The sequence below is a fragment of the Tenrec ecaudatus genome, chromosome 7 (genome assembly GCF_050624435.1).
Source record: "Tenrec ecaudatus isolate mTenEca1 chromosome 7, mTenEca1.hap1, whole genome shotgun sequence".
Lineage (NCBI taxonomy): Eukaryota > Metazoa > Chordata > Mammalia > Afrosoricida > Tenrecidae > Tenrec > Tenrec ecaudatus.
In genome coordinates this window covers 120745240-120772878 of record NC_134536.1, presented here as the reverse complement: position 1 = coordinate 120772878, position 27639 = coordinate 120745240, and the positions used below count along the sequence as shown (strand labels likewise).

Sequence of the window (27639 nt, the reverse complement as noted above, 5' to 3'; positions counted from 1 at the left end):
AATGCCCTCCCCCAAACACACATGAATAGGAGCTTTTGTGTTTAAAAATCCTGGTAGTGGTCTTCTTTTTAAAAATCTCCTTAGAAAATAGTGGGGTTGGTGACCCCCCTGGTCTCTCATGATAGACAGTAGGGACTTTTAGTCAGTGGTTACAGTGATTCATCATTTTCAACATAGAGGTTTTAAAATGTGTATATATGTCTTAATCACCCTGAACAACTCTCTCTTTCTCTTTTAAATGCACATTTAGAGTCTGTAGACTCTGCGTGACCCAGAAGTGCTTATATAAGTAAATGCGGGTGTCTGGGTGTAAATACATGTTTATCATTTTTATAATATATATGTGTGTGTGTGTCTGTGGGTTACATCTAACTCCTGTGTGTGCAATAATCTTTTCCTCTCTGCTGAGGCTTACTTCTCCAGCCTATTGTTTGAGACAACAGATATAAGTTGCGATGGGAGAGGAGCGTAGGATTTGGTGTGTATCCCCCATTTCCAATTATAGATGGATCATTACAGACAGCGGAGTCCTGAGAAGCCAGACATCTGCTCCTCACATGAATGCACTCACCTTCTAGAGACCAGGCTGCCATCATGCTCTGGAAGCTCGTGGAGAATGTCAAGTACGAAGATATCTACGAGGTGAGCCTGCACCCCAGATGGATCTTAGGGCTCTGTAGATAGAGAATTGGAGCTTCTTGACACCTCCACCGATACGTATTTTTAAGCTGTTTCCTCGCAGTTTTCTGATCGGTTTTCTCAGCTCTCTCTAACTTTAAGGACAGCGGCCAGGGGCAGGCTTCGCTATTCAAGGGGGTGGAAAAGGAGAGTTTAAGGTCGGAATCTGGCAGCTTTAATTTAGGAGATTCCCTTTTTTAAAAACAATTTCGTCTTCTTCTATTTTTCCTCCTCTCTGGGGACTTTCTCCTCTTTGAGGCTCTCCTTTAGGGAACGTGGGTAGGCTGTTAGAGAGGAGACTCTGGTCCAAAGCAGTGACGCTCCCCCGGTTGAGGCCAGCCAGGGAAGTGGGTTATCACGCCTCACCCCAAGAGTCTCCGGGCTTTTGATTTTTATCTTCGGAACAATTTCCGAAGTCATCCCCAAACAGACCAAAGAACAAGGCAGAATATGAGAGGACGCCCGTGAGCTGGATACAGTGGGTGGACGGATGGGTAGATACCGAGAGTTACACCGATGGGTGTAGAGGGAAAATAAGCGAAGACACCGTAGGAGATGGTTTATTATTTTCTGTTTTCGTCGGTTTTGCGTTTGGGGGTTGTTGTTTGGAGAGGTAGTGCGCCCAGAGATTGCCGTCACCCCGAGGTTGGGCATTTTAAACGAATTGTCCAGCCCACGATCGGGGCTCACAGTTGGCTGGGGCAGGCGCTGGCGCCCCTCTTGCTCCGGCGGGAGAAGTTGTGCCCAGCGCGGGGGGGGGCGCCGGCCGCCTCGGCCCGGCCCGGGACGCCCTGGGTGCCGGCTGCCTGCCCCGGAGGGACCGACGCCGCAGCCACGCGGCTCCGGGGCTCCAGGGCGAGGCCGGAGAAGGCGTAGGACGGGGCGGAAGGCAGGGTGGCTCCGAGGACCCTTGTCCGGAGCTCAGGGGCCCGAGGGACTCAGAATTGGGTGCTCAGGGACCCAGGGAAGCCCAGGCTCCGAGGCGACGCGGAGGGAGGGCAAAGGGAAGCGGCGCCGCGAGAGAAGAGGAGGAGGCGGTGGGCGCTGCGCGCAGGTCGTGGCGGGAGAAGGAGAAGGTACCGAGGCTCGGGGCGCGGGGTTGGGGCTGCAGAAACTCCCCAAATTGGCTGGGGAGGAAACATGATCCCAGGGCTCTAGAGCCACTGGGGAAGCCGGCTTGCAATGACAGGGTCCGGGTCCCCCCCCCCCCAACCAACGTGGCTGGCGGGGGACCAGAGGGACACCGGTCATCCGGCCGGGGTGCGACAGGGACAGGACAGACTGGGACTTCGCGAGACACCCCCCCGTCCCCCCCCCCCTCCCGCCTGCCTTGGCTAGCCCGGAATTAGCTCTTAATTTTGGAGGTTGTGTGTTTGTCTGTGTGTGTGTGTGTGTGTGTGTTTGTGTGTGTGTGTGTGTGTGTGTGTGTGTGTGTACACACGGGAGCACCAGAGCTCCACCTTTCTGTGTAATGGTAGTTTGGGGGTTCCTTCCTCTTTGTGGCAGTGCGTGAACTGGAAGGAGAAGCCGCGCCTCTGCGCCTGGTGGGGTTTGTTTCCAGAACAGGCAGGGAAAGGGTTGAGTCCAAGGCGCTAGAATTCCCCCTCCAGAATGTCTGAGTGCCCGAAGTGGGCACAACACTGGTGGGCATGGGGCCCCTGTGAATAGCGCGAGTACAAGGGGAGGAATGTCGGTGGGTTCTAAAATTAATCTGGATTAAAAACTCGTTCTCTGATTAAGGAAAATAAATAAACTGACTAAATGGGGAAAGGAGGGAGGAGAGAGGGGAGGGAGAGAGGTGAGGGAGGGGTGGGGTGGAGAGGAGTAGAAAAAGGGGAGGGTAAGAGAAAGGGAGAGAGAGAGAGAGAGAGAGAGAGAGAGAGAGAGAGAGAGAGAGAGAGAGAGAGAGAGAGAGAGAGAGAGAGAGAGAAATATACAGGTATTCCTGCCTTGCCGAAATTTTCAGTTCAGAACACAGGAGAACCAGTGCAAGGAGCCTATTTAAGACCGGAGCAAGGTTGAACGTTAACAGAAATAGCAGTCAGGCCAGTCGAACGGGTTCCTGAAATCCTCAGAAAGGTTTTCTGTGGCCTCTGGCTTTGCCTGGAAAGGATAAGTTTAGTGTACATGAAGATTGATTGCAGACATTTTAAATCAAGGTAAAAATCTCCGGCTGCGAGATCATGAAAGAGGGAGCGTCTACAGCAGGGACAGGGATGAAAAGCCCCTCTTTCTGTCCTTTAATAAAGAAGCGCCATCCCCACATTCAGGAAAAGTATTAAAGTTCCTTCATGGCAAGCAACAGGGAACCACCAGCTTGCTCCTCTCTTTCTCTCTCCCTCTCGCCCCCACCCCACCCCTTCTATAAAAATATAAGGCAACGCCTTTTTAAAAACTTTTGGTTTCTTAATCTGCACACAAATACCCTGGGTGATAAATTCTCCTTCTTAGACAAGTCTCACTGCAGGTACCAAAAGGGCGTCTCCATCCTCTCCAAGCCCCCAGCTTTGCTCTCCCTCCCAGCCTCCGCCAAAAGATCAGGGTCTGCACTGTGCGAGTCCCCAGCTCAGTTCATTGAACTTCTCCTCTTTCCTGCTAAACTTTTCCCCCAGCCTGCCTTTGCCAGCCCCCTCGTCTGATTACATCTAGTAATTCTCCACTGAATGAACGCCATTTACAATAGTAGGGGAGCTCTGCGCTCGCTGCTGCTTCACGCTCCATTTGTCCTCCATTCTCCCTTTAAAGTACTCGTGTAATATTAATAGTCATGAATATCAATTATTACGAGGCGGTGTAGGCAAGCAGAGGGAGGAAGGGGCGCCGTAGCAGTCTGAGCCCAGCTTCGGGTGGAAGAGGACTGCATCCGGAGCCCCCAAGAGCGGCAGAAGACAAGAGACCAAAAGACAGCGAGAGACAGTCAATGAATAGCTCTGCCTGTGTGTGACAGGCCTCGCCAATCTTGGGGGGGTGGGGGTAGTTTTTTTTTGATGGCTTGTCCTGGAAACACCTCAAACTCGGCTCCTGTGTCCAGCTCGCTTTTCTGCTGGACTCCTTGATATTTATATATATATATATTTTTTTAATCATTGTTTGATTTTGAGCAGTAACCAGGCTTTTTTTTCCAGATGTTAGTCCACACCTATTCATCCATGGTGAGTCTGGATTCACGTTGTACCAGAATTGCATGCTCCCTTCTCTCGCCGTCTCTCTGTCTCCGTGCGTGTCTCCCTCTCTCTGTCTCTTCCCTGTCTTCCTTTGAGCGCCTTTGGCTTGGTAATTTAGCACCGTAATTGGACGAGGCTGCAGCTGCTTGTCTGCATTGTGTTTTCCGTCTGAGCTCCTTGAGTCAGCTGGGGAGGGGGAGGCCTAGCAGAAAAACTTTTTTCTCTCTTTCTTTCTTATCCATTTTTTTTTTTTGCCACTGTAGTTTGGAAATTGAGGTTAGTCTATGGGCAAAAAGAAGCTTGGGGGTTTTACCATGGCATTTCCACCAGGGAGAGGGAGAGATGTAAAGCCCCCAAAGGCCTTTTCCTTTTCTCCTGGCACTGGATTGCCCACTCCACATGGGTACAAACATAAGTTGCCTGGGGCTTCTCCCCCCCCCCCACTCATCCCCGGCCCCCAGTCCTTCATTTTCACACCCTGGAGTGTGGTGGTGTTGAATACAGCAAAGCAACTTTAAGAAGTAACTCCTGTGAACCACAGCCCAATTTAAGTTAACATGGACTGAGGATATGATTTCGAATGAGATCCGTTTCAATCAAATACTATTCAAGTCCTTTCTTTCCTTTTGGGGAGGGAGGGGGTGGCGGAGACCTGTACCCCAGGACTTTGCCGAGCGCCTGGAGTTACTGGTCGTCGGGGGGCCTCCTTGTGCAGCGGCTGCGGATCCCGGGAGGCAAAAGGTAGTTAAAGGTTAAGCAGGAGAACTAGGACATTAGATACGATGAACTTTTGTTTCACTTTGGGCCTCTGGAAAGAGGTAGAAGAAACGACTTAAAACACTCAGAAGAGCATACCCCTCTGTAAGACTGAAATGTGTGATTTCGGCTTTTAGAATCGACCCCCTCCCGGTACACACTCACCTCCCTTCCCTCACCCTTCTGCCAGCTTTGCACTCCCAACTGAAGGCTCGGATGGTAGTTAAGTGGGTGCCTCCCCCACCCATTTTCTTTCTCCCTAAAGTCTTGCCTTTGGAATTGCTGAAATCATGTGGCCCTCGGAGCCAATTTGGGGTCTAAATTCCAGACTCTGATTTCCCCCGTCTCGAGAAGACCGTACGGAAGCCGGGTTTCTCCATTTGGCGCTTGTATTTCTCTCTTTCTCTCTTCCCCGTCTCTTTCTCTCTCCCGCTGTCTGCTTCCCAGGACCGTCACGATGGCGTCCCCAGCCACAGCTCGCGGCTGTCCCAGCTGGGCTCGGTGTCCCAGGGACCCTACTCGAGCGCCCCACCGCTGTCCCACACCCCGTCGTCGGACTTCCAGCCGCCCTACTTCCCGCCTCCCTACCAGCCGCTCCCCTACCACCAGAGCCAGGACCCTTACTCCCACGTCAACGACCCCTACTCCTTGAACCCGCTGCACCAGCCCCAACAGCACCCCTGGGGGCAAAGGCAGCGGCAAGAAGTGGGTTCAGAAGCCGGCTCTCTCCTGCCCCAACCTCGGGCCGCTCTGCCCCAGCTCTCAGGCCTCGACCCCCGGAGGGACTACCATTCGGTGCGCCGGCCCGATGTGCTGTTGCACTCGGCGCACCACGGCCTGGACGCGGGCATGGGGGACAGCCTGTCGCTGCACGGCCTCGGCCACCCCGGCATGGAAGATGTTCAGGTAACTGCAACCCAAAGGACCCCAAAGACAATACAGAAGTAACCCGGATGCCCCCCTCCGGGTGGGGGGAAGGGAGAGGCGAGGGAGGGGCAGCTCTGTCTTCTGTGCGGGAGTCAGATCCCATCTTTAGAACTGGACCAGCTGGACATGCCATATCCTCCTATAACTGTCTGTGTGTAGATTCCCCTCTGGCTCTAGAGCGGTGACTTCTGAATTAGGAAAGCCAGAACTTTCAGAAATCAAATCATGAAGCGAAAAGGGGGAGGGAGGGGACAGACGTGAGTTTCGCTGGTGTAGGCTCATCGGAGATGTTTTTGCTCTGCGTATTCTCCTGCGCGGTGTGTTGCCGACACCCCCCCCCCCGCACCCACCCACCCACACACACACACACACACACACACACACGCACACCCACACACCACCACCACCACCACCACCATTCACAATTAAAGTGGGCCTGATTCACTTTGCCTGAGGCAGTGGCGCCAGCTTGAAGTGTGGGTTCGCCTGGAACTCCAGAGTGTCCTGCTACATTTGACAGTGTTTTGCTAAGTATGACATGGCACACTGGGGGGGGGGGGGAGATAGGCGCTATGTTCTTCCAAGCCAGGCCTTGGTTCTCATGCCCATGCCCGACAGGCTAAACAAACCTTTCTCCAGAATCATCACCTTAGAAACAGAATATTGGTGGAGGATGAAAATCTGAAAGACATCATTGTGCGTGGAAATCCACGAAGGTGCGTGCTATTGTCAAGATAATTTTATTTTTGATCCTTTCAATGATGGCACAGCAATATTCTCCTCCAATGCTACCCAACTCCAATAACACTCTCTGCCCTATGCCACCATCTAGGTTAGAGGCACCACGTGTTTATTTCTTAAAACAAAGGGCTCAATACAAACCCCCCCCTCCTCAATTCCATCTGCAACCTACACAATGGAGCCTGATTTGGTTGAGAATACACTTGGTTAAACTAAACAAAGAAACATCGAAGAAGGGATTCCTAAACACTGTCTGGGTGATTCGGAGCAGATCTCCTTTTCCTCTTCTCATTTAAATTGTCTCCGGAAAGATCAATGCGGTTGAAGGCTATTTAATGGACATTTCAGGTTCATTGGCATAGTTGTGTAGAGTATGCATCAGTTCAGACAGGCTCTGGAAGAAACGGAAAAGGGAAGAAGAAAGAAAAAGTGGGGGAAATGAAAAAAAACAACAACCGTTAAAATGTAGTGACAGCAGGACAGGCTGGCTGTGTGTGGTCAGTGGTGGTTTACTGTTTTAAAGGAAACTTACAGCTATTTATTATTTGTACAGAAGGGGAATCATTTGATTGGGGGCTGTATCTACCCATAGTCAGAGTGACAGTTCTTATTGAAATGCCAACGTGCCACTCCTCCTGCCTAGAGATGTTGTTGGTCATTTTGGAATATCATGTGAAAGATGAAACATTTAATAGTGTTTTCTATGCATTTGGAGTAGTGATGAGGAGAATTAAATCAAGCTTTTTAAATTTGGCTCAAAGTGTTGGATAATGAAGATGGGTCAGCTTATCACCATGACTGTAGGTGACGCTCCAACCAGCCACTGTCACCTTGTAGGCCCAGGGATCCCAGGAATCTCCCCCCCCCAAAAAATAGCAGATTTTGTTCTTGATTTTGCTTTTAATCGGTTGTGGTTGGGACCCAAGTGGGAAGGTTTGAAGTATTTGGGTCAAATGTGAAGGATGAAAAGAGACTGGGTTAGTGAGCGCTTCCCACAGTACCATAGTCGGATTCGGAGGATTGGCTCAGTGGCTGTGTGAGCAAGGGAGGCTGAGTTGCGGTGGTCCGGAACCTAGGGGCTGAGGAGCAGGGGGGCCGATACCTTTGGCTACCCCGCCGCTCCGCAGTCAGGTCTCCGAGAGAGCAGGGACCGGAGTCCCGCGGTCAGGGTGGAGAGCTACCCTGTGCGCTTGTCCCAGGAGGGAGACTTCCAGAGACTGGCTCTATACGGGTCTCAGTGTCAGAGTAGCTGAGACCAATGTGTGCTTGAAGTGATGTAGGGTAAGTGACAAAGAGAGGGGCGAGAGAGATGGACCAGAGAGAGCCTGATTCAGAATCCGAGGCTGCTGTGGCCTCCTCTGCTCTTTCAGTCGGTCTGCCAGCTTAGCCGCTCCGCTCGAGGGTGAGAGCTGGAGCGCTAGATGAACTGCTGGGAGCCCAGAGCGGGGCCGGGGTGCTTCGATGTTCTTGGCAGATACTCTGGTTTGGCCTGTCTTGTCTTTAATAGAGATCAGAGTGTCTGGGCTGGGACCTCGAGGTCACTCATCCCATCCCTAGCACCGGTGGGTCATTGTTTCACATCCACCTGAGCCCTGGACCAGAGTCCGAGGGCACCGCAGGATCCGTGGGCGCCTTCAGCGCTAGACACTCACCGGGCAGGACTTGAAATGGTTGCTGGGCGACCTACAGGCACATCCTCTGGGTCACCGCCCCGACCGGGAAGGAGGAGAAGGAGAAGAGCTAATTAACCAAATGCTTCTAATATTTTTTTTAATGAAACTATAAAACCCTGTCTATTTCTGTTTCAATTTACTCTCAGGGGCTATTAAACCAGAAAATCGCTCTTTGGGTTCTGGGTATGCTACATTTCACCCGTCGTGTGTGTGTGTGTGTGTGTGTGTGTGTGTGTGTGTGTGTGTGTGTTTGAAAACTCAGAAAAGCCGCATCAGAAAGGGAGGAAGAGGAAGAGGAAACTAGATGACAAGTAGCTTACACTGGGTTTACTAGTTTGCAATGGGTTTCGCGGCGCTGGTCCGCCTCTTCTCCCAGGTTCAGCTCTAGAACCTCTGAACCTCCCATCACTCACCTCCATCATGTAAAGATGTTAAATCACCACTCCCCCACACCCAACACACACGCACACACACACACACACTCAAACACACCCGAGTGTCTTAAAGCAGCCCCTGGTATCACTTTTAACTAAAGAAGTCTAGTAATTACGAGTCTGAGTTGTTTTTCTGCGCTTCCGCATGCAATCCTAATTAAATCTTTACGACCCTCCCCGTGACGATTAAGCGCCAGCATGCTGCGTGAATATCCTGTACAAAAACCCAGCAGGCGGCCGTAATTAGATAGAAAATCAGACAAGAGCCTTCTCATTAACTACCACAACTACCCCACGTCGCTGATGAGGCGTATATACACACTGACGTACCGACCGACGTGCGGGCGAGGGGGCGCGCGGGCCCCAGTCCTTGCGAGCGGGGTCCTCCCACCTACCATCAGGAGACGATTTCTGTCCTTCCGGGACACCCTGCCTCTAGAAACACGTGAGCAGAGAAAGGGGTGGATGTGGGCCTGTGTGTGTCCCCTGGGGAATTTCCAAACAAGTTGAGATGAAGTTTTGTTGTTGTTGTTGTTGTTGATGATGATGATTTTAAGCTTTTTGCGGTTTCCTAAGAGGTCCGTAGCGTGTTGCAACGTGGAAAACGCTTCTGCCGGAGAATAACAAATTTGCTCACCTTTCTGAAAACATTAGTGGCGACTAAAAATGAAAAGAAACAAATTAACATGCCCCCTCTGATTAGATCATCTGCTCTCCCAGGTGCTCCCAGTCTAGGACAGACAGCATCTTCCTGGGGACGCCCGCTCGCTCGCTCGCTCGCTCGCCCGCCCGCCCGCCCTGTCGGGGGATGGATGCAGCCTGGGTGGGTGGGAAGCGCTGTGAAAATACCACCTGGCTTTCGGAAGCCCTTTGCTTTTTGACTTCTCTAAAGAGTGGGTGACAAATTGGTCCCAACTTCGGTTTCGAAGGACCAAGGAGAGGAGGGAGACCTAGCATGTGTTGTCATGCCAGGCGGAGAAGGAAGGGTCCTCCTCTGGGGGATGCCCTGGATGTGAGCTCTGAACCCTGTCACGGGGTAGCCTGGCCATCAGTTTTCCTGCTCCAGCAGCCGTTTCCCTTCCAAAGTGCCATGACTACATTGGGTTGAAACTTAAAGCTTAGGGTTGAAACTTTCCTTCTCCTGAGGGAACCAAAAAGGTGGAAGCTCCTTGCAATTACCTGGAAGGGGGTGTGGTGTGTGTGTGTGTGTGTGTGTGTGTGTGTGTTGTTATTGCCTTCCTAACAGGTGTGCAGAGGTTGTGGGATTGGGAGGAGGGGGAGGAAACTGCAGGCTCAGAGTGACTGTGGTGGTGTAGTGTAAGCCGCTCATAAGCACCCAGGAACTTGTAGGGACTGCAGTGGGTGTGGGGTCCTGGCGGCTTGCAAACGTGTTCCTATGTGTTGCTGTTTGCATCCCATTCAAAATTGCTCAGACTTTAATTAAAATCCCATAATGTAAACTATTAGTTAGTTATAAAAGGGCTTTGGGGTGATGTTGCAAGGGAGTCAGATGGAAAAGAGAGTGGCTTGAACGAACAATCGTGAAAGCCTTTCAGCAGTTGCCCGATTTTCACCATTCATAAGAGCAAATGATAGCAAAGGTCCGGTGTCTGTGACTCCCGCAATAGTTAAACTAATACCACATCCCAGAAGCCGCCCACCGTTTGCTTTTCCCCGCTTCCATAGGAAGAATTTGTCATTTGAGTGAGTTTCATTTTCTGTGGTGATTTGGAGGTAATAATAATAATGATAAAACCTCCCTTTGTGAATTAATATAAATGGAAATAACAGGAACTCTAGTTTCCAATGACATGATTTATGGGTGATGTTCTTTAATATCCAGTCAATTTGAATAGTGATGTTTTTATATTCACAGTCAGTTGAAGATGCCAATCACAGCGGCATGAATCTATTGGACCAGTCTGTCATTAAGAAAGGTATGGATTATTCCCCTCAAAAGTAAGCAAAGTTTTTTGTGCATTAACATCTTTATTGTGAGTTTTCCTTTGGGGGAATTGTGATTTTACAAGATCCACGTGTTTGTTCCGCCACATGACAGAGGCTATCTGTCTGGGTGAAAGGGAGTGGGGTGGAGGAGGAATTCGTAGAGAAACCTGGATGAGAACGACAGAGGGACAGAAATGATGGGTCCTGTTTTCTCGTGGGAGCCATCCTGGGCACATCATCAATAATAGGACATGCATGGTGTCTGGGGCTGCCTGGCAAAGATAGGCTTCCAAAAATGTGCTCTAGCTATGTCATGAATCACTTCAGTTTGCTGAGTTCACCCCATGTTTCACTGAGCTAGTCCCTTCTCTCCTGATTTGGTGAGGGGGTGGTGGTGGTGGTGGTAATTTTCTTCCCCATCCTCTGTGTTTTATGAGTTGTCTCTTATTTGTGTGTCTCAAATGTGTGGCTAAATATGCGCATCTCAGGAAGCTGAGACAGCCAATGCACATTTCAGAATCTTCCTACATATGCATTCATGATTTAGTGTGACTGTGGAATCACCCCATACTGTTAAAGGGCATGTGATATTAACAAATGTTTGCAGTCTCTTGTACAGCTGTAAGCAAAATAATTAACTAATTAAACTAATTAAATGTAATTACAATAACTCATTTCGAGCGTATTGCAGCTGCTTAATTCTGCCCCCCACCCCCTTTTCTCTGACAGTCACTGAGAGAACGCTCCGTGATTAGAAGATCTGCCAAAAGGCTCAAATGTCACTTACATGCCGCAAATTTAGCAGCTTCAGTGTGTAAACAGTGGAATCTTTAATGATCACAGGACTGATATTTGGAGATACAATTTGAACCACGTGTAAGCCTTTCTTAGCAGTGCTAGGGGAGGCCAGTCCTTCTGCATGATGTCCAAAATCCCCACCTCCAGTGGTGGATGATTGATTTAAGGCAAATGACATTCACAAAAACAAAAAAAAAAAAAAAAACGGTGAGATGCTGCTCGGGAAAGTGATCCAGAAGGCAATGGGGAAAGGAAGAGGGTTTTGGAATAAGATTTCTGAACAGTGAGGTGTTCCATTTCTTCTTTTGCAAAAGGTGCAAGAGGGGCTATGCTAAGGGTAGGGGGCCAAGGAGGATCTGAAAGTGAAATGTTGTCATTTGGCCCTGGAATGCAATGTTTCTCTGAAACTACCCATTTTCAGTATGGTTCCAAACATCACGCCCTCTCTTTTTAAGATCATATCCTCTGGGTTTTACCATCAGCTTTCCAGTTTACAGGGATCCCTCACCAGGGTGTAGTGTGTACATTTACAGTTGTGTTCACAGCTCACCCTCAGCATTTTCTCTTGGCTCTCTTCTTTGGCTGATTGCTGGTGACTTTGGGAGGAGAGTTAAAGAAGTTGCTCCACTCACATTTTGTTGTGTTTATTTTTTTTCCCATTTCCTCCCTGTTGGTGGAGAGCTGGAACCCCATTGCTCAAGGTTCTGTGTCCCAGCAGTATCATTTGACTTGTCAAGGAATATGCCCAAGCAATGAAGCCCCCTTTCCAAATCCCCCAAAAGCGCATTTTCTCTCACTTTCTAAGTGCAGCTTAAAACATCTAAGTGGCACATAGTAACCTGAATTGATTCCGGGGCTATGGAATTAATAGCTGATGGGAGGTCAATTAGTGAATATTTGAGGTGTTCGATTGAATTTGGAAAGAAAATCTCCCAGTATCTCATTTCTATCTTTGGAGATTCATGGGTAAAGTGGGTATGGATATGGTTGATTTTGTCTTGTTTTGTCTGCCTACATCACTAGGAATCAACCACATAAAGTAAGGTTATGGGTTCATTAGCTCCCTGATCCCCACCCACCCGCCTCCTTCCCTCCAATCTGTAGGAGGGATGTCTTCAAGAGATTAACTGTGTAAAGAAGGAGGTGAGAAAGTTTCCAGAGCTGAATATTCTACATTTGCACAACTGACTGGGGACTCCATTGCTTAATTTCTTTTCTAATGGACTTTTAGAGGTTTGGGGTTGGAGGGGGGTGGTCCACATGGTTAATAAAAGGCCCTCAACTGGCCCGGCTAGGAGAGCTTCTGCAACTGACTGTGAAGCCTGAAGACTTGGACCAAAAGCACACATAACTAGCTGTCTCCCTCTCCAATTGTGGTAGGACCCCTTTCGTTAAAGTTAACCAGTTCCATTTTTCACCGCCATTGATATCACCCCATAGATTACAGGCCCCCTCTCTTGTTATGTTTGCTATCTGGGCTTAGCTGACATTTCTGAAGTAATTTAGTTAAGAGGAAATGAGTTGTTCCCAGTAGAGAGAGCAAATGAGTGGAGTGAAGGTAGCCAGCGTGATAAATGGCTCTTTCATTTGAAGATCTCCAGAGCTCGTTTACGGCTAATTTTCTGTATTGGCCCCCTTTGAGCTATTAATGCAATCGGCAGGGACCGTGGCCCCTCTCCTCTTAGCTGCCCCATTAGTGCTCCCATTAAGCTGCCGCGTCTCAACTCCGTGGCAGGAGTTGGGGGGGGGCGGGATAATGAAAGGTGCTTTTTAAACTCTCCTAATCTAAACCGGCAGAGGGTGGTTAATACGATTTGAAGGGGGCTGGTCAATGAGCAATCAATAAAGTAATAATGAGAAGGATGCGGTACATTAACAGTCTAAAAATCCAACGAGACATTAAAAAATCATTCTTAACTCTCAGTTCCATTAAGATTAGGAGTCTTGCAGGGGTGGGAGGGTGGGGGGCCTGGGCCGCAGAGCTAATATAAGTGATCAGGGCCATCATCCTTCAGCCCAACTCAAAACAACAACAAACGGGTGGGGGGGGGTGGGGGACTCACCTAGACTTTGAGGAAAAGTTGGTGCTTTCAGAGGCCGCTAAGCAATCGGGTTGACACTTTAGACAGCAGAAAATATGCTGCGATTTCTTGGAAAGGCTAGCATGGCTGAAATCCAAGGTTCAAATGTTATGACTGTGGGGCATTTTCATTGGTCTTAGGGATATCCTGTTTGGTTAGTTTCCGTACAACCTCAGTTCTCTCCCACTTTTGCCCATTAGTTCTGGCCCCTTCCCCACATAAACACTTCCACTGGGGTGGATGTTCTTTCTTGACAAAAATAAAGAAATGGCCACATTTCAATTACAATGGGTTCTGTAGGACTCTTTTGACCTGGTCTAGAAAGTAGAAACCAAAATAAATAAATAAATAAATAAATAAATAAATAAATAAGATATCCAGCTACATTCCAGACACCTGGGGAGTGATCAAGGTATCCAGAATTTTAAAGCTGAAAGGGCTAGGCACCTTTCTCCAATCGCCAAGTGCAGAAACCTGAGGCACAGAGAAGATGAATTATATCTTAAGGGTTCCCACACCGAGTAAGTGATGGGATCCAACTCATTTCCAGACTCTGAGCTATTTTCCTTAAGGGATGCCAACCCTGGATGTTTGGTTTTACATTTTATCTTTCTTTTGGGCAGTCCTTTTTTCATTCCATTATCTCCCCCTCCCCCCCACACACACAACCTGTGGTGTGCTTGTGGAATAAAGTCCAGCTTTGGGGTCAATGAGAAATGATACAATTGCAAAGAAAGGGATGCTCTGGCAGTGGGAAATATGAATGTGGTGGCGTATTGATTTTGAAGTCAGTGTGCATTTCAGACGGACTTATCCCCTGAATCTATGTGGGGGATTTCTTTCTTCCCTTTGTTCCACCAACAAATCACCCTCATAACCAAACAGGAAGATCTCAAAGCTACAACTTCACACTTACAGAGAAAAATAAAAACCTGGCCTATTCATAATTTGGCTCTAGAGAGTCTATAAATGAAAAATATTTTGTTAATCAGTTTCCTTTTTCTCCCTTAAATAAAACTTCAGACACTGTGATGAAATATTGATCTGGCTAAACTTTCTCTCTTCTCCCCAACATGACGCAGAGAAAGGGGGAGGGCAGTGAGTTTTGTTGGTGTTTTACTTCCAGAAGTTGACCACGGCATCCAGCTGAGAACGGAAGTGGAAAAACCAAACCAAAAACACAACAGGAACCAAAAACAAAAAAAACCCTCAGCCACCCAGTTTTAATGTATGCACAGAAAATTGTAAACATGTAAAGAACTGAAAGCTTCATGCTGAGTTTCGCCATGCTCCATTTCCTTACCATTTCCTGCTGTCGCTTTAAACCTATCTCAGCCATCTCTGGGCTCTGAGCAGGAACAGTGTGCCCATAATTACTAACAAATCAACCGGGCACGGGGCTCTCTCCGTTTATTGATAAGCTGGGGGAAAGCAGACGGGAACAGACAAAGGGAATAAAATTGGGGGTTAAGCAGCTAAGCAGGTGTGAGAGGAGAAGGGAAAGTCGATGCTGGAGCACGGGACTGAAGGGGAAAGTGGGAGAAAATATGTCTAAGGGATCAAATTAGGAGCAGAGGAGGCCAGAGGTTTAAGACCTGAGATGAGAGGGTAGACAGCAGGACCAGGGTTGTGACACTTAAATTATAAAATTGAAATATGAGCAGTGCATCTACATACATAATCTGTGTCTCGAGGGGCGGGCACTTTACACAGACAGCCATAGGCTGGTAGCATTTCACTGGATGAGTGGTATTTAGGTGATAACATATATACAAATCTTCACTCCTAACAAGAAGGTTGAGAATTTGAACCAACCAGCTTGGTTTCTCTGTTGGAGAAAGATGTGGCAGTCGGCTTCTCTAAAGCCTTGGGAACCCTATGGGGCAGCTACAGTCTGCTCTACAGGGGTCCTCTGAGTCAATCAACTCAAAGGCAGTGTGTTTGGTTTGGGGTTTTGTATATGCAAAAGTACAGCTCAGCTCGCAGGAAGGGGTGGGAATAATATTCCCCAAAGAAAACAGCTCTTTTCAGGTAAATCAGGCAATTAACAATTGTGAAATTAGAGGGCAGATTATAAAGTGTCTCAAAAGGCCTGGCTGTTCGAGATATTTGGCATCTGGGAGATGCCAAAATTTATTGTGAGAGGCAGGTAAATTTTTAATCCTCAGGAGATATGTAGTTATTGAATGTGGGAAGCAGGAAGTGGATTTCGTATTTTCAGTTTAGACGAGTTTTCTGTTGTTGCTATCATTGCTAAAATATTCTTTCAGAATCACTTTCTAAAGATAAATTGTACTGAGCATCGAGGATGAAATTTTTACACCATTGATTTCTCCAGTGTCCTCCATGTTAGCCTACAAAAGGCCACCCTACACCTTGGGGACAAGTTTCCCTAAGGTTACCCAATATCATTTCCCATGATCTTAAATTGTTTGTTTAGGGCACCTGGAGTATGGATAAATCGGAACTATGGAAATCAGGACAGCTGTAAGGAATAGGAGTGGTGAAAATAGATTGATTCTCATCCCAATCACTGTCAATTAAGTGATTCTAAATCTCAAATCTGCTTCACATATAGGTAACCTATCTTTGTTTCCCTCTCATGTGTAAGGCAGCCACACTGAGAAGAATACAAGGCTCAGAATCAGAGACACACAAGTTCCTTCTCTGGCACCTACCTGACACCACCCCCCCCCCAACCCCCCCCCCGTGCAGAACATCTACTCTGGCATGTAATGTCACCACCACGCACTTGGGTTCTGTGGACAAATTCAGAGATCTGGAAACATCTACCAAGAAGGAGCAAAAGGGAATATTTCTGTGCCCCTTGCACTCAATTAGGAAATCTTTTTTCCCTACCAGGTATTTGCAAAGGGTCTAGTGCAATTCATATAAATAAGGGATTTGGGAGCTCTGGCTTTTAGGAGTCACTTTATCTTGGAGATTTGAATGCTGGGATAGGCATTAAAGAAAACAAGTTGTCAGAGCTACTGCTGGTTAGTCTGTTCTATCAACAGTGTAATTCGTATTTTGTCTAACACACAGGAGCTCTTGGCCACAGACATAGAAAGAGGTTATCTGTCTCTTACCAGCTGTACAGTACAGTGTGGGGCAGTCTTCATTACAGGGCCAGGGATGGCAGCTTTTGGTGTGTGTGTGTGTGTGTGTGTGTGTGTGTATGTGTGATATTTGTTAATGCCACTGCATACTGGTTGGTGATTAATAAACACTGATTTTGGGGCTACATATATCCCATTGGGAGAAACTATCCCAATGGGAGAAACTCAGATGTAGGGCAAACCAGGATGAGAAATTGTCTGCCCAGTGACTTCCGAGGCTACAGCAACAAAACGGGCTGGAGCAGTCTAGAAATAAAACCCAACCCAACGGCAAGATTGTCAGGGAGCCTGGAGGTTGATGGCTCACTGTTCTTCATTGGCACACCCTTCTGGTTCCTTTGAGCTCCGCCTCTTCCTGACGTGCAGATGACACAGAAACACAATTAAACAGAAATACCGGCTGGAGAGTCTGAATGCGCCTGGGTAGCAGTGGCAACCAGCTGTCAGTTCTTATTAACTTCTGCATAAAACATACCTTGAGTGCGGTTTGTTATCAATTACTTGCCGAAATGAAACAACTGGGGCAAGGCAAGAGCGCCGCTCTTATGAATTAAAGTGATCGGTTGATTGACCAGGGCACCTGTTGTAAATCATAACTGCTGGAAACGATCACCAGTCGGTAGGTTAGGTTCATTTATAAGCAAACTTCATGTCACAGCAGAATGGCTTTCACTGGAGATGAGCATTTGGGCTCTTTTGTAAACGAATCTGTGGCTACCAGGAAGGAAGGAATACCACTCCCTTTAAAAAGAGGAGCCAGGAATACCACTCCCTTTAAAAAGAGGAGCCGGCTCTGGGACACAACTTCTGAGCTTAGAGATATCACTTAGCTTGGTAACAGTACCTGTTGGGGCCCATTACCCTAGACTCGTCTGATGAGAATAGGACCATCATTTCTTTTTTATAACCAATAGTAGAGGAGGAGGGGTCTCCACAAAGACCACCTGTATCATTTCATATCATTGGATGGGATCATCACCTTAGGGTTTCAGCATCACAAGAGAAAGACATTGTTATTAACCGTGTGGTGACAGAGGAGGAAAAGAAAGCCCAGGTGCAGAGGAAGTGTCCAAAGTTCACAGAGTCCTCATGCCTCTGTCCAGTAGCCTGGACTGCTAACTGCAGGGTTGGGGATTCAAATCCACCAGGCGCTCTCTGGGAGAAAGCTGAGATGCTCTGCTCGGTTCAAAGATTCACACTCTCAGCATCCCCATCTAGCCACTGGGCGTCGGAATTCACTCCAGGGAGTAGGGTTTGGTTAGGTCCAAGGTCGCCCAGCTACCACGTGAGGGCATAGCATTAATCCAGCACAATCCAAACTCTGGGCCAAGCAAGTGGGGCCCCGTGGCCAACGGCACCCATGGGCCCGCACACATGGGGTAAGTTTCCAGAGCCGAGATGGCGTCTGATTGTCCCCAGCGTCCCGCAGCCCCAGGGGGACAAGCACTTACACCCCCAGCTTCCGCTTGGCGCCCGTCCCCTGCGCACACACTGGCACGTTCTATTAGCCAGTCTCCGGGATCGAAGCTCGGTCAGGTCACCTTGATGGTATATTTTCTTTTTTTCCCCTGTCCCCCCTCCCCCTCTCTTTAGTTCCAGTTCCTCCCAAATCTGTGACTTCGCTGATGATGAATAAAGATGGCTTCCTGGGAGGGATGTCCGTCAACACCGGCGAGGTGTTTTGCTCAGTCCCGGGCCGCTTGTCTTTACTTAGTTCGACTTCAAAGTACAAAGTCACTGTGGGGGAAGTTCAGAGACGGCTCTCGCCCCCCGAATGCCTCAATGCGTCTCTCCTCGGCGGCGTCCTCAGAAGGTAATAACCCAACCTATTCCAGTTTTACGGTGGGGAATGGCTAGCGCGGAACTCCAGGGTGCAGGCAGACGCGGTTGCTTAGCAACTGGGCGTGCTGCGAGAGGCAGTTGCCAAGTGCAGGGAGTGCCCCCTCCCCCCCACCTTATGTCCCGTCCAGGACAGTCGAACCCTCCTGCTAGTGTTTGCTAAGCAGGGCCTGTTCCACTTTCCTTGCCCCACCCTCGCCGTCCAGCTCCCTCCTGGCCCCCTGGGTGTCTTAAGAATAGAGTTCTCCTAGCCTACAGGCTTGGACACTATTGGCAGGGAGGATGGTGATGGTGATGGTGGTGGTGGGGCTGGTGTTGGAGACCCATCCAAGAGTGCAATCCAGACCGCGCACATACCTTTATCTAAAATAGAATTTTCATGCTCCACTTCCTTTTACACCTCAGGGCACTCTGACGTTGCTCTGTTCTACCCTGGTTTAAAGTGTAGTTGGTGAACAATGAAGCTAGCCCAATAATGCGCTGTGCCCACAGTTGAAACAACTGTTTGTGTGTGTGTGTGTGTGTGTGTGGCCTCCTGCCTTTATTAAACACAACCACCCCTAAGAATACCAACAAGGACATTTTATCAGGCTTACAGCAATTACTTGAGGTCCATTGAGATGTCCCCCAATACTGCAGGAAGACCATCCACGGACTCCTTGTGAGAACTATGGGAAGGCCTGGCCTTTTATTTCCTGATCAAAAGCCTCTCAAATAGTCCCTTCCATTGCCCAAACCCGTTGGCAGTATCCCTGATGTGAACGTGCCTTCACATGGGACAGATATGCCAGGATGGTCCATCCAGGTGTGAGGGCTGAAAGGCACTTCCTTCCTAAAGTGGTCGTGTGTCTAGTACCACAAGGAAGGACATAGTGACAGTGGAGACTTTTTAACACACCCCCGCACCCCTAAAAATTACTCCAAGTTTTCTCCGTTTGAATCTTCTTACTCACCTCTACTCTGGTTCAATTTTCAAGTGAGTCCTAGGATGGGGCAATTCCTAGCAATCACTCCCTGGAGATTAACTGCGTGCATCTAGCACTTTCTATGAGATTAATTGAGATAATCAATTAATTATAATGTTGATCTTGATGCCTGACTCATAGGGAAGCCACCCTGATATGTGTTTTATAGTTATGAGGATGATCCTCCTCACGAGTGAGCTTCATGGTTTAGTCTTCCTTCACCTTTTGAATCAGATCTCCAGAGTGACCCTTAGTTTCTTCTTCAAAGAGCCCACCTGTTTCAGCAAGTGCCTTGGCTTCTTTCTGCCAGACTGCGCTTGCTGGTTTTTCCTCCTTACAACAAAGTGTGTGTGTCTGCATATATAATCTTTACCTTCCCTGGACCCACCACCTATACCCTGATTATTCCCATCTGGTATCATTTTTCCCCCTCCGGAGATTAAAAAAAAAGAAAGCTACTTTTTAATGCTTTGTATTGCAGAAATTCAGCAAACCTCAGCAAGTAACCAAAAGGAAATGGGGTGGCGGGGAGCCGGGAAACGTGCTAACCTCAAGTTAAAACCTCTTCAAGCTCCACTGCGCTTTAGATTGCTAAGTCTAAACTTTGTTTCAGGAACACTCTGAGGTTAATCAGAATGTTAATTCTTGCAATTTCAGAGCCAAATCGAAAAATGGGGGGAGATCTTTGCGAGAAAGGCTAGAAAAAATCGGTTTGAATTTACCCGCGGGCAGGCGCAAAGCGGCAAATGTCACGTTACTCACCTCCCTGGTGGAAGGTAAGCAAAAGGCGCGGCCATTTCACGAAGGGACTAAGCTTCATTCACTGTTGGCTGAAGGCTGACATTTTACACGTTTCATGACTAACAGGAAATCATTGCGATTGTTTTGCCCTTATGAGTTGGATGTCAAGCGGCTGCTTGATGGAGGTTCAAAGGTCTTTATACTTAGAGGGAGTGGGCAGTTGGTGGTGGGGGGGGGTGACACGTGCCAGGGTCTTTATGCTCTGAGAGTGTGCAGTGCAGGGTCCTCTCCATGAACACGCAGATGTACCTCTGTTTGAACGCTTGCAAAGGTAACTCTGTAAGCAACACTCCACTCTACATTCCTTCTCCCCAGATTTTTCCTCGGAATCTTTCTCTGTCCACTGAGGAACTAGTCTTGTCGAATAGTTATTTTAAAACTCTGGTCATTCCCGGAGCCCTATCAGCTGATCACTTGGGTCTTATTGTTATTGAGATACAGCTTAATAAGAAGCCAGCAATGCCTGGGAGAAAGGTGGTGGTGGTAGGGAAAGGTTGGGGAAGTCAAGTATGCTCTTTAATGCAGATTTTGTCCATTGTGAATTCAAGGGCCACAGTGGTCCTAAGAGCAGGCTAATTTGTTTGGGGCTGGGGCTGCTATTGATACTGTGTACTATGCAAGATTGATCCCACAATTGAGAACCAGGGGATCAGCAAACGAAAGATTGGGCAAGGGATGAGAAACAATGCTGGATGCTCCTAGTGGAGAAAGTTGTAGAATTTTCTCTATGGTTTAGCACCTAGGTCTTCGGAAACAGGAAATGTGTGTGTTGCGTTTTTATGGACTTGATATTATGACACCCGTTGCAAAGCTGGGTTTTGGAGGAGGGGGTCCTGCATACTTAAGGAACAACCTTATAGTTCTCACAGTTGTTGTTGGTGGTGGTGGGGGTGGGGTGGGGGTGGGGGTGGGGGTGGGGTTTGCAGTTTGCCATCTTCCAGGCAAAGTTACCTGGCTCAAGGCCACCCTCCAGGTGTAGCAGACACGGGAATTTCCAGACCATGCTTATTAGTGGTCGCCTCTCAGCCTGAGGGGTTTCACCTTTTTCCCTTCAGGGAATTGCCAATATCCAATCCTCTTTCTGAAATGCAGTCAAGGGAACCGCAGTCCCAGACAGAGGTTTGGGGTTGAAAATTGAATGAACTAGAAGACCCCCTGAAATTCCAATATTTGGTTGGGCACTTTTCTGTTGGATGTGTCGGTGTAAGCGCTATGCTTGAAGTATTTTGTTGTTATTGTGATAGTAATTAAAAGTAAGCCATGCTCCTTAAAAGTAATGTGGCTATAGGCTAACTCAAGATAACTAGTTTTCAAGATCACCCCCTAAGCCCCTAGGGCTATGCTTTAACACGTTACACTTCTTTATGCAAAGGGGTCTCCCCATCAGCTAAAGCATCCCTCAAAAGCCCAGCTTTCCTATAGCTTTGGTGTCTTGGTGTTGGGGAAAGATCTTCAGTGGGAGGAGGGTGACAGGAAACTCAGGAGAGAAACTTAACGCTGACTAGCAGGAACATTGACAAATGAGAATGACCATTTTAATGCTGGAGAGAAATATTCTTTATTATTTAATACGTATGGATGTATATATATAGATGAATTTATGTTTATGCTTATCAGTTACTAATAAGGCACTTTCCCCCCTTAGTACAACTAGAGGAGAATGGTGAAAATGTTTACATTTTTGCTGAAAGCGGTCTTTTCAGATACTTTCAAAAGAGAGAGGCCTTGGCTTGAATGCCCTGCTGGAAGTCTAGGTTTAGTTGTAAGGGACACCCAGAATTTATGGTTTTAACTTGCCTGAAGACAAAGCTTGGGAAGAGGGAGACCCTGAAGCTATTGGGGTTGCTAGGCTAGGAGGTGCCTGGGAGGATGACCAGGGAGAGGCAGTGAAGGAAGGCAGATTTGTCTCATCACTTTGAATGACAGCCTGAGAACCATTTTTCATTTGGGCATCTGTTGCACCTTTGCTTTGTCTCTCCCCCACGGCCTCCCCCCCCTGTCAACCACCGGCCTCTAGGGGGAGGGAGAGTAGGCCAGGAAGCGTTTATGACTGACCGCCATTGCTGTCTTTCCAGGAGAAGCTGTTCACTTAGCTAGAGATTTTGGATACATTTGCGAAACGGAGTTTCCTGCCAAAGCCGTTTCTGAGTATTTAAACCGGCAGCACACGGACCCCAGCGACCTGCACTCCCGGAAGAATATGCTGTTGGCCACCAAGTGAGTGCTCCACACCCTTATGCCCCCTCTTCGGCCCTCCCCCACAGTGCCGCACTGCTGGAAGGGGGCTAGGGGAGGGGGTGCTTAGCTCTCCTTGGTGGGATCCAGAAGGGCTGTGAGCTCAGGAAGGGGGTGACTAGCCACAGCTCTACTCTCCTCAACCCCAGTAATGCCAGGCAGACCTTTAGAGGTGCTCCTCCTTCCTGCTCTTTCCTGGGCATATTTCTACGTAGCCTGCACGCCTATATCCCTGCCACAGCCCAATGGGCGTGTATGCGAGCTCAGGGGCGCTCAAGGATTCGATATGTCACCCACGTGTACCCATCTCTACCCAAAGCTCTAATTACTCCGCTTCCAACGTTGCTGTTTGTCATCTTCCACAGACTTGTAAAATTTACTACAGCTCCAGAGGGGGGAAATCGTAAATCTTCCGCTAAATTTAGGTCCAGAGCTCATTTGAACTTTTACAGTGGGTTTTCTATTTATTTGATTTACTCCTGTCTTTGGCTTCGGTGTCACATTGTTGGTGTTTTATGGCCGGCGCAGGGCTGCAGTGGGCGGCGCTGCGTGCGCCGGCATGTTTTTTTCTCTCTCGGGCGAGGCCCAAGCAGCGGGCGCTCATTTATTTAGTGCTCCGGTAGGCGGTTTGTTCCATTGACAGCGTAATTTAAAGAAATATATGGAAGGCTGAAAAATCATTTGCTCAAATTTGTTCAGATGTTTTTGAGACGTGATTGGAATTTGATTGCCCCTTTCCGCAGGGTCAAAAAATATTAATGTCCCAGAACTTTAATTGCTTACAGACCCTGGTTTGGGACTTTGAAGATTTAAAAGATTTGACTCTAAGCATTTGTTCTCCGGCTCAGAATTTCCTTTTTTGGCACTTTGGTAATGAGTGCGAACTTAAGGCAAGGCTCTAGCCATCTTTCCCAAGGATCAAAACCCAGCACCCACCCTCTCCTCTCCGTAGGTTTCCCTCTGAAGTGCCAGTTAGTATGAAAATAAATCGTCATCAGGAGATTGCCTCTGCTACCCTCGATGGGGTGCCAGGGACTTATTGGCTTTTTTTAGAAAGGAAGAAGGGGAATTTGTAAACAACAACAACATATATAAATCATATAACAGGATTGCCACAAAATTACTGTCATTTCCCTAAGGGATGCTTATAACTGCCCTGACCTTTAGAAGCCTGGGGCTTCTCTAAGGCCAGGCAGCACTCCTAGTAGCCATACCATGCGGGGAGGGGCCTTTCTTCAAAGTCTCTTAAGTGTGGGCTTAGCTAGCCCCAGCCTTCTGGATTGCTGGTTAGGGATGTCTATGAGGGGACTTCAAAAGTTGATGGGAAAAGAACAGCAACAAAACCCCAAACGCCTTCACCTTTGGATCCTATTTTCCCATGTACTTTCTGAAGCCCTCTCTTAGGGGAAAGCCTCTCCTCGTCCCCAACAGCCCCACAATTACCCTCTTTGTAAGAACTGCCCTACCTAGAGCCAAGCTAACTAATACTGCTTTGATTCCCAGTTGTGTATACATGTTTGTTTCAGGTGAGAAACCAGAGGGCAGAGAGTGAAGACCATCAGTTAGTGCACACCATCAGTGTCAAACCAACAAACTGTCAGCTGCTGAAGACAGGGGCCACAGAGAACAGTGGTTTTTATCCATGAAGTCTCAGAATCTCTGGCTTATAGGACCAAGGCCCCTGAATTTGTCTCCAGGCAGAGTCTCCTTGACTTATTGGCCAGGCTAGGAGCCACCTTGTACCTCCCTGGCTATTCCCATCTGGCCTCTCTGGGCTGCAGGGCTGTATGCAGGTTCACCTCCTAGACCTGAATAGAGGCAGCTAACAGAAGCTTGTCAGTCTGGGCAAAGCTGCGGTCTTTGGGATGCTTTGCTTGCCACAGAGCCAAGCTATTTAACCTTCTGAGGTAGTGCCCTTCTGTTCTGTCCTGCATGCCCCCCAGCCCCCACTGTTAATAATTTCTCAGAAAAAGCCCAATCCATAGCTAGGCATACAGGGTTGCTAAGGCTGGGAGATTTCTCTAATTCGAGGTGCCTCGAGGAAATAAAACCCACCAACAAATAAACATCTATGCTCCCCAGTGGCTTCACCAGCTATCCTTAGGTTTTATTTAAACAATTTGGGGAATCCTTTTATATCGACAACAACCATGCTGTACAAAGGGTTTTTTCAGGAGCATACACTTAAAAGAAAGGGGTTGGGGGTAGAAAGAACCTCCCTCCCCCAATACCGCAGGTAAACAGATTTCTGCTGAATGGACTCAGAATGCTCTCCTGGAATAAACCAGTTACTTGCCCTGGGCCATGCAAGGCTCCAACAATCTGCTCCTGTGCCAGGGACAGGCTTGTGGCCCAAGGGCCTATATCTTTCAGGGTTGGGTTTTTTTTGTTGTTGTTGGTTTTTTTTTTTCCCCCCCTCTGATCATGAAGAGGCTGGAGAGGCAGGGGAGAGGAAGGGAAAGAAGCTTTAAAAAGAAATGTCAGGTAAAAACTCAAACATTCGTACATATTCAAAACCAAGCGCTGGAGGCCAGCAGCTTTCCCAAAGAAGTGGAGTCTATGTGGTCCTAGTATGGAGGGTGAAAGGAATGGAAAGGGGTGTGTGTGTGTATGTGTGTGGTGTGAAGTTTCTAGGTGGAAGACACGGCTTACCTCCCCCCTCCCTCACCCCCGCCTCCCTTCAAGTCCCAGCTGCCAGAGAGTGGAGCGCGCTGGGAAAGGAAACAGAGCGGAATCACCCACATTAGCCTTGCTCTTCGGTGACCGGGTGCCTCTGGGCTTGTGTGAGCGTCTCCTTTCTAATGCCAATGACCAAACGACACAGGGTGATTTTCTGTTCTTCCTTCAACTCCCCCACCCCCTTTGCAGGCAACTTTGTAAAGAATTTACAGATCTGCTGGCGCAGGACCGGACACCAATTGGGAACAGCCGGCCCAGTCCCATCCTGGAGCCTGGGATCCAGAGCTGCCTCACGCATTTCAGCCTCATCACGCACGGCTTCGGAGCGCCGGCCATTTGCGCCGCGCTCACCGCTCTGCAGAACTATCTCACCGAGGCGCTCAAAGGCATGGACAAGATGTTCTTGAACACCACCGCCACTAACAGGCACACGTCTGGGGAAGGCCCAGGTAGTAAAACTGGCGACAAGGAGGAGAAACACAGGAAATGAAAAAAAATTTTTTTAAGGAGGAAAAATGTTTTAAACACAAAAGGAAAAAACAAACAAAAACAATTTTAGCTTTAAAATATTGGATTGGCTTTGGAAGAATATTAGGTAGAATACACATACAATCAAAACAATTTTTAAAAAGAAAGCTAAATAACATTTAGAACAAACAAGCAAACAAAAAAACCTGAGGCGTACATCGGAGCGACAATATTGTTTCTCAGTGTCTATTCCAAGATGCATTTGGAGCCAACCGTCCGGATTTTCCACTTCAGTTCTTTCGAGCTTAGTCATATTGATAATAAAAGGGAACTATGATTTCGTCCCCCTCCCCGCCCCTTTGGAAAAGAAACATAAAGACTAAACATAAGAGCGGGGGAAACCCCACTAACTTATTGGAAGAAAATCGGAGAAAACATTGTTGGTGTCAGTGCTTTGAGAGCTGGTTGACTGAGACGCACGAACTTTTTAATTTTTAATATATTTTTAGGAACCTGTCTTACAGTCCCCGCCCCTCCCGTCCACCTTCCTGGTCTCCCAGCCACTCTATCTCCCTGGCCCTCCCTTCCTGGGTAGGGTCGGAAATGTGCAGGATACCACCAGTGTGGTTAGCCCCTTCAGTACGAAGCCCCTTGGATTCGGTATCCCGCCCACGTCCTGTCCGGCATCCCTCACTCACCAGAGCCTGACTCCCATGGCCCTTTGACTAATTCAGGATAGCAGAGGCGGAGCCACAGGGGGGTGTTCAGCGAGGTGCAGGCGGAGGTTTCAGCTTTGGGCTCGGATCACACAGAGGCGCCCTCGGCTGAGGAAAATACGGTCCAATAAGTTGATCCAGACTCATCAATTCCTTTCAGAAATGTTTCTAGTCCCCGACTTTGCCAGCAGCTGCATACAGAGAATCTTGCGTGTGTTATAATATTTGTGTCATCTACCGATTTTAAGAACTCTAGTAAAAAAAACCACTATGAATACATTGATTAGTATGTAATTCCTTCGGAGGGGTATGTACCATTTATTCTCTTCTGTTTTCCAAAGCTTTGCCCGCATGGCTTATGAGCTTCTTCAAAGAGGACTTGGGCTTCCTACACAGTCTATAAGGTACAGAGAAAAAAAAAGATCCCTTTTTAATCAAAGCCTATGTGTCAGAATTCCGCAGGTGCACTTCTTTAAAGAAGCTCAAAGGGAATAATTCAGAAAGTGGCCAATGAGATATGGAAGGAGCTTTGAATCTAGTTGCTAAAAGACAACCTCAACATCCGGATTTAGGTGGGGGGAGGCTCTGCAACGTGAACATGGAGGGAGAAGAGTCAGGGTTCTTGGATCCCACTGTTCTAATAGTATTGCCCTGCCTTTAAGATGGATTTCATTTCCGCCGTCACTGATGAAGGCTGTTTTCACAGAGCAAAGAAACAGTGTTGGGAGTGGGCATGAGGAGTAGGGTGATGCAGGCCCCTGTGTTTCTGCAATAATTGCTTTCTTACAAGACGCTTTATGAACGAGCCCCCCCTCCCCCGTGCACTTGTTTTGGCATATAATGGTAAAATAATGCAAAGTGATAGGAGATGTATTTCAACTATGAGTTGTGCCCGTCTGGATGCAATGGGACTATTCCCAGTGGATAAAGTTTCATGCATTTAATATCTCTCACTTCTGGCAGCCTAGCTCCTTTGACTGGCCCCATCGGAGCATTATTATGAAATAAGATCCCGAGTCTCCCCTCCTCCCTCCCTGCCCCCTCCCCCAGTAGGCATTGGGAAATCACCAGGTATAAAGGTGGGAGAGAGATGGGTCTCCAAGTTGAGTGCAGTTAGAAGCAACTCATTGACTAAAATAAACAGGAAGGACCCTGGCAACATCCCCTGAAGATCCTGACGTTCTTCGGCTTTATGTACGCTTAGACCCACTCAGACCCACTCAGTTCCAGCTGCTCTGTCGCCTTGCGTGGGACTTGACCTTGGGGAGGGGCAAGGGAGTGGGATTTTGCAACCGGTTGAGGGCATTTAGAGTTGGGGGCTGAGGTTTAGGGACCTGGTTTCCTGGCACTGACTGGGCCCCATTAAGTCGATGCCCCGCCCCAACTCCTCTGAGTCTGCAGGACCTAACTCCAGCCGTCAGGAAAGTACAAAAGCTGAGGATCGGACAATAAGGCCAGTAGAGATTCCCCAGGCTTTTTCCCAGTTCTGAAGCTCTCGCCTTTGTGCGGGGAGCCTGGCCGCTTGCATTAGATGTGTTCTGATCACACAGGCCGGGAGAAACCACACTGAAAACCATCGTCTCCTTTCCTTTCAGGGCAACGCGCCCCACGCGTGTGA

At 48.3% G+C, this 27639-nt stretch overlaps 1 protein-coding gene across 2 annotated transcripts; it reads left to right on the top strand.

Moving 5' to 3' along the window:
• The first annotated feature begins 561 nt into the window (after window positions 1-561).
• Window positions 562-27639, top strand: TFAP2B (transcription factor AP-2 beta). 2 transcript variants are annotated; one of them, XM_075554071.1, is made up of 8 exons: window positions 562-642; window positions 5046-5504; window positions 10250-10310; window positions 17912-18131; window positions 19780-19898; window positions 21999-22140; window positions 25027-25286; window positions 27617-27639. In XM_075554071.1, exons 1-8 carry the CDS (start codon window positions 562-564, stop codon window positions 27637-27639), a joined length of 1365 nt encoding a protein of 454 aa, XP_075410186.1. The 2 variants fall into 2 exon arrangements, with proteins under 2 accessions (XP_075410186.1, XP_075410185.1); XM_075554070.1 differs by lacking the exon at window positions 27617-27639 and having other exon boundaries at window positions 25027-25327.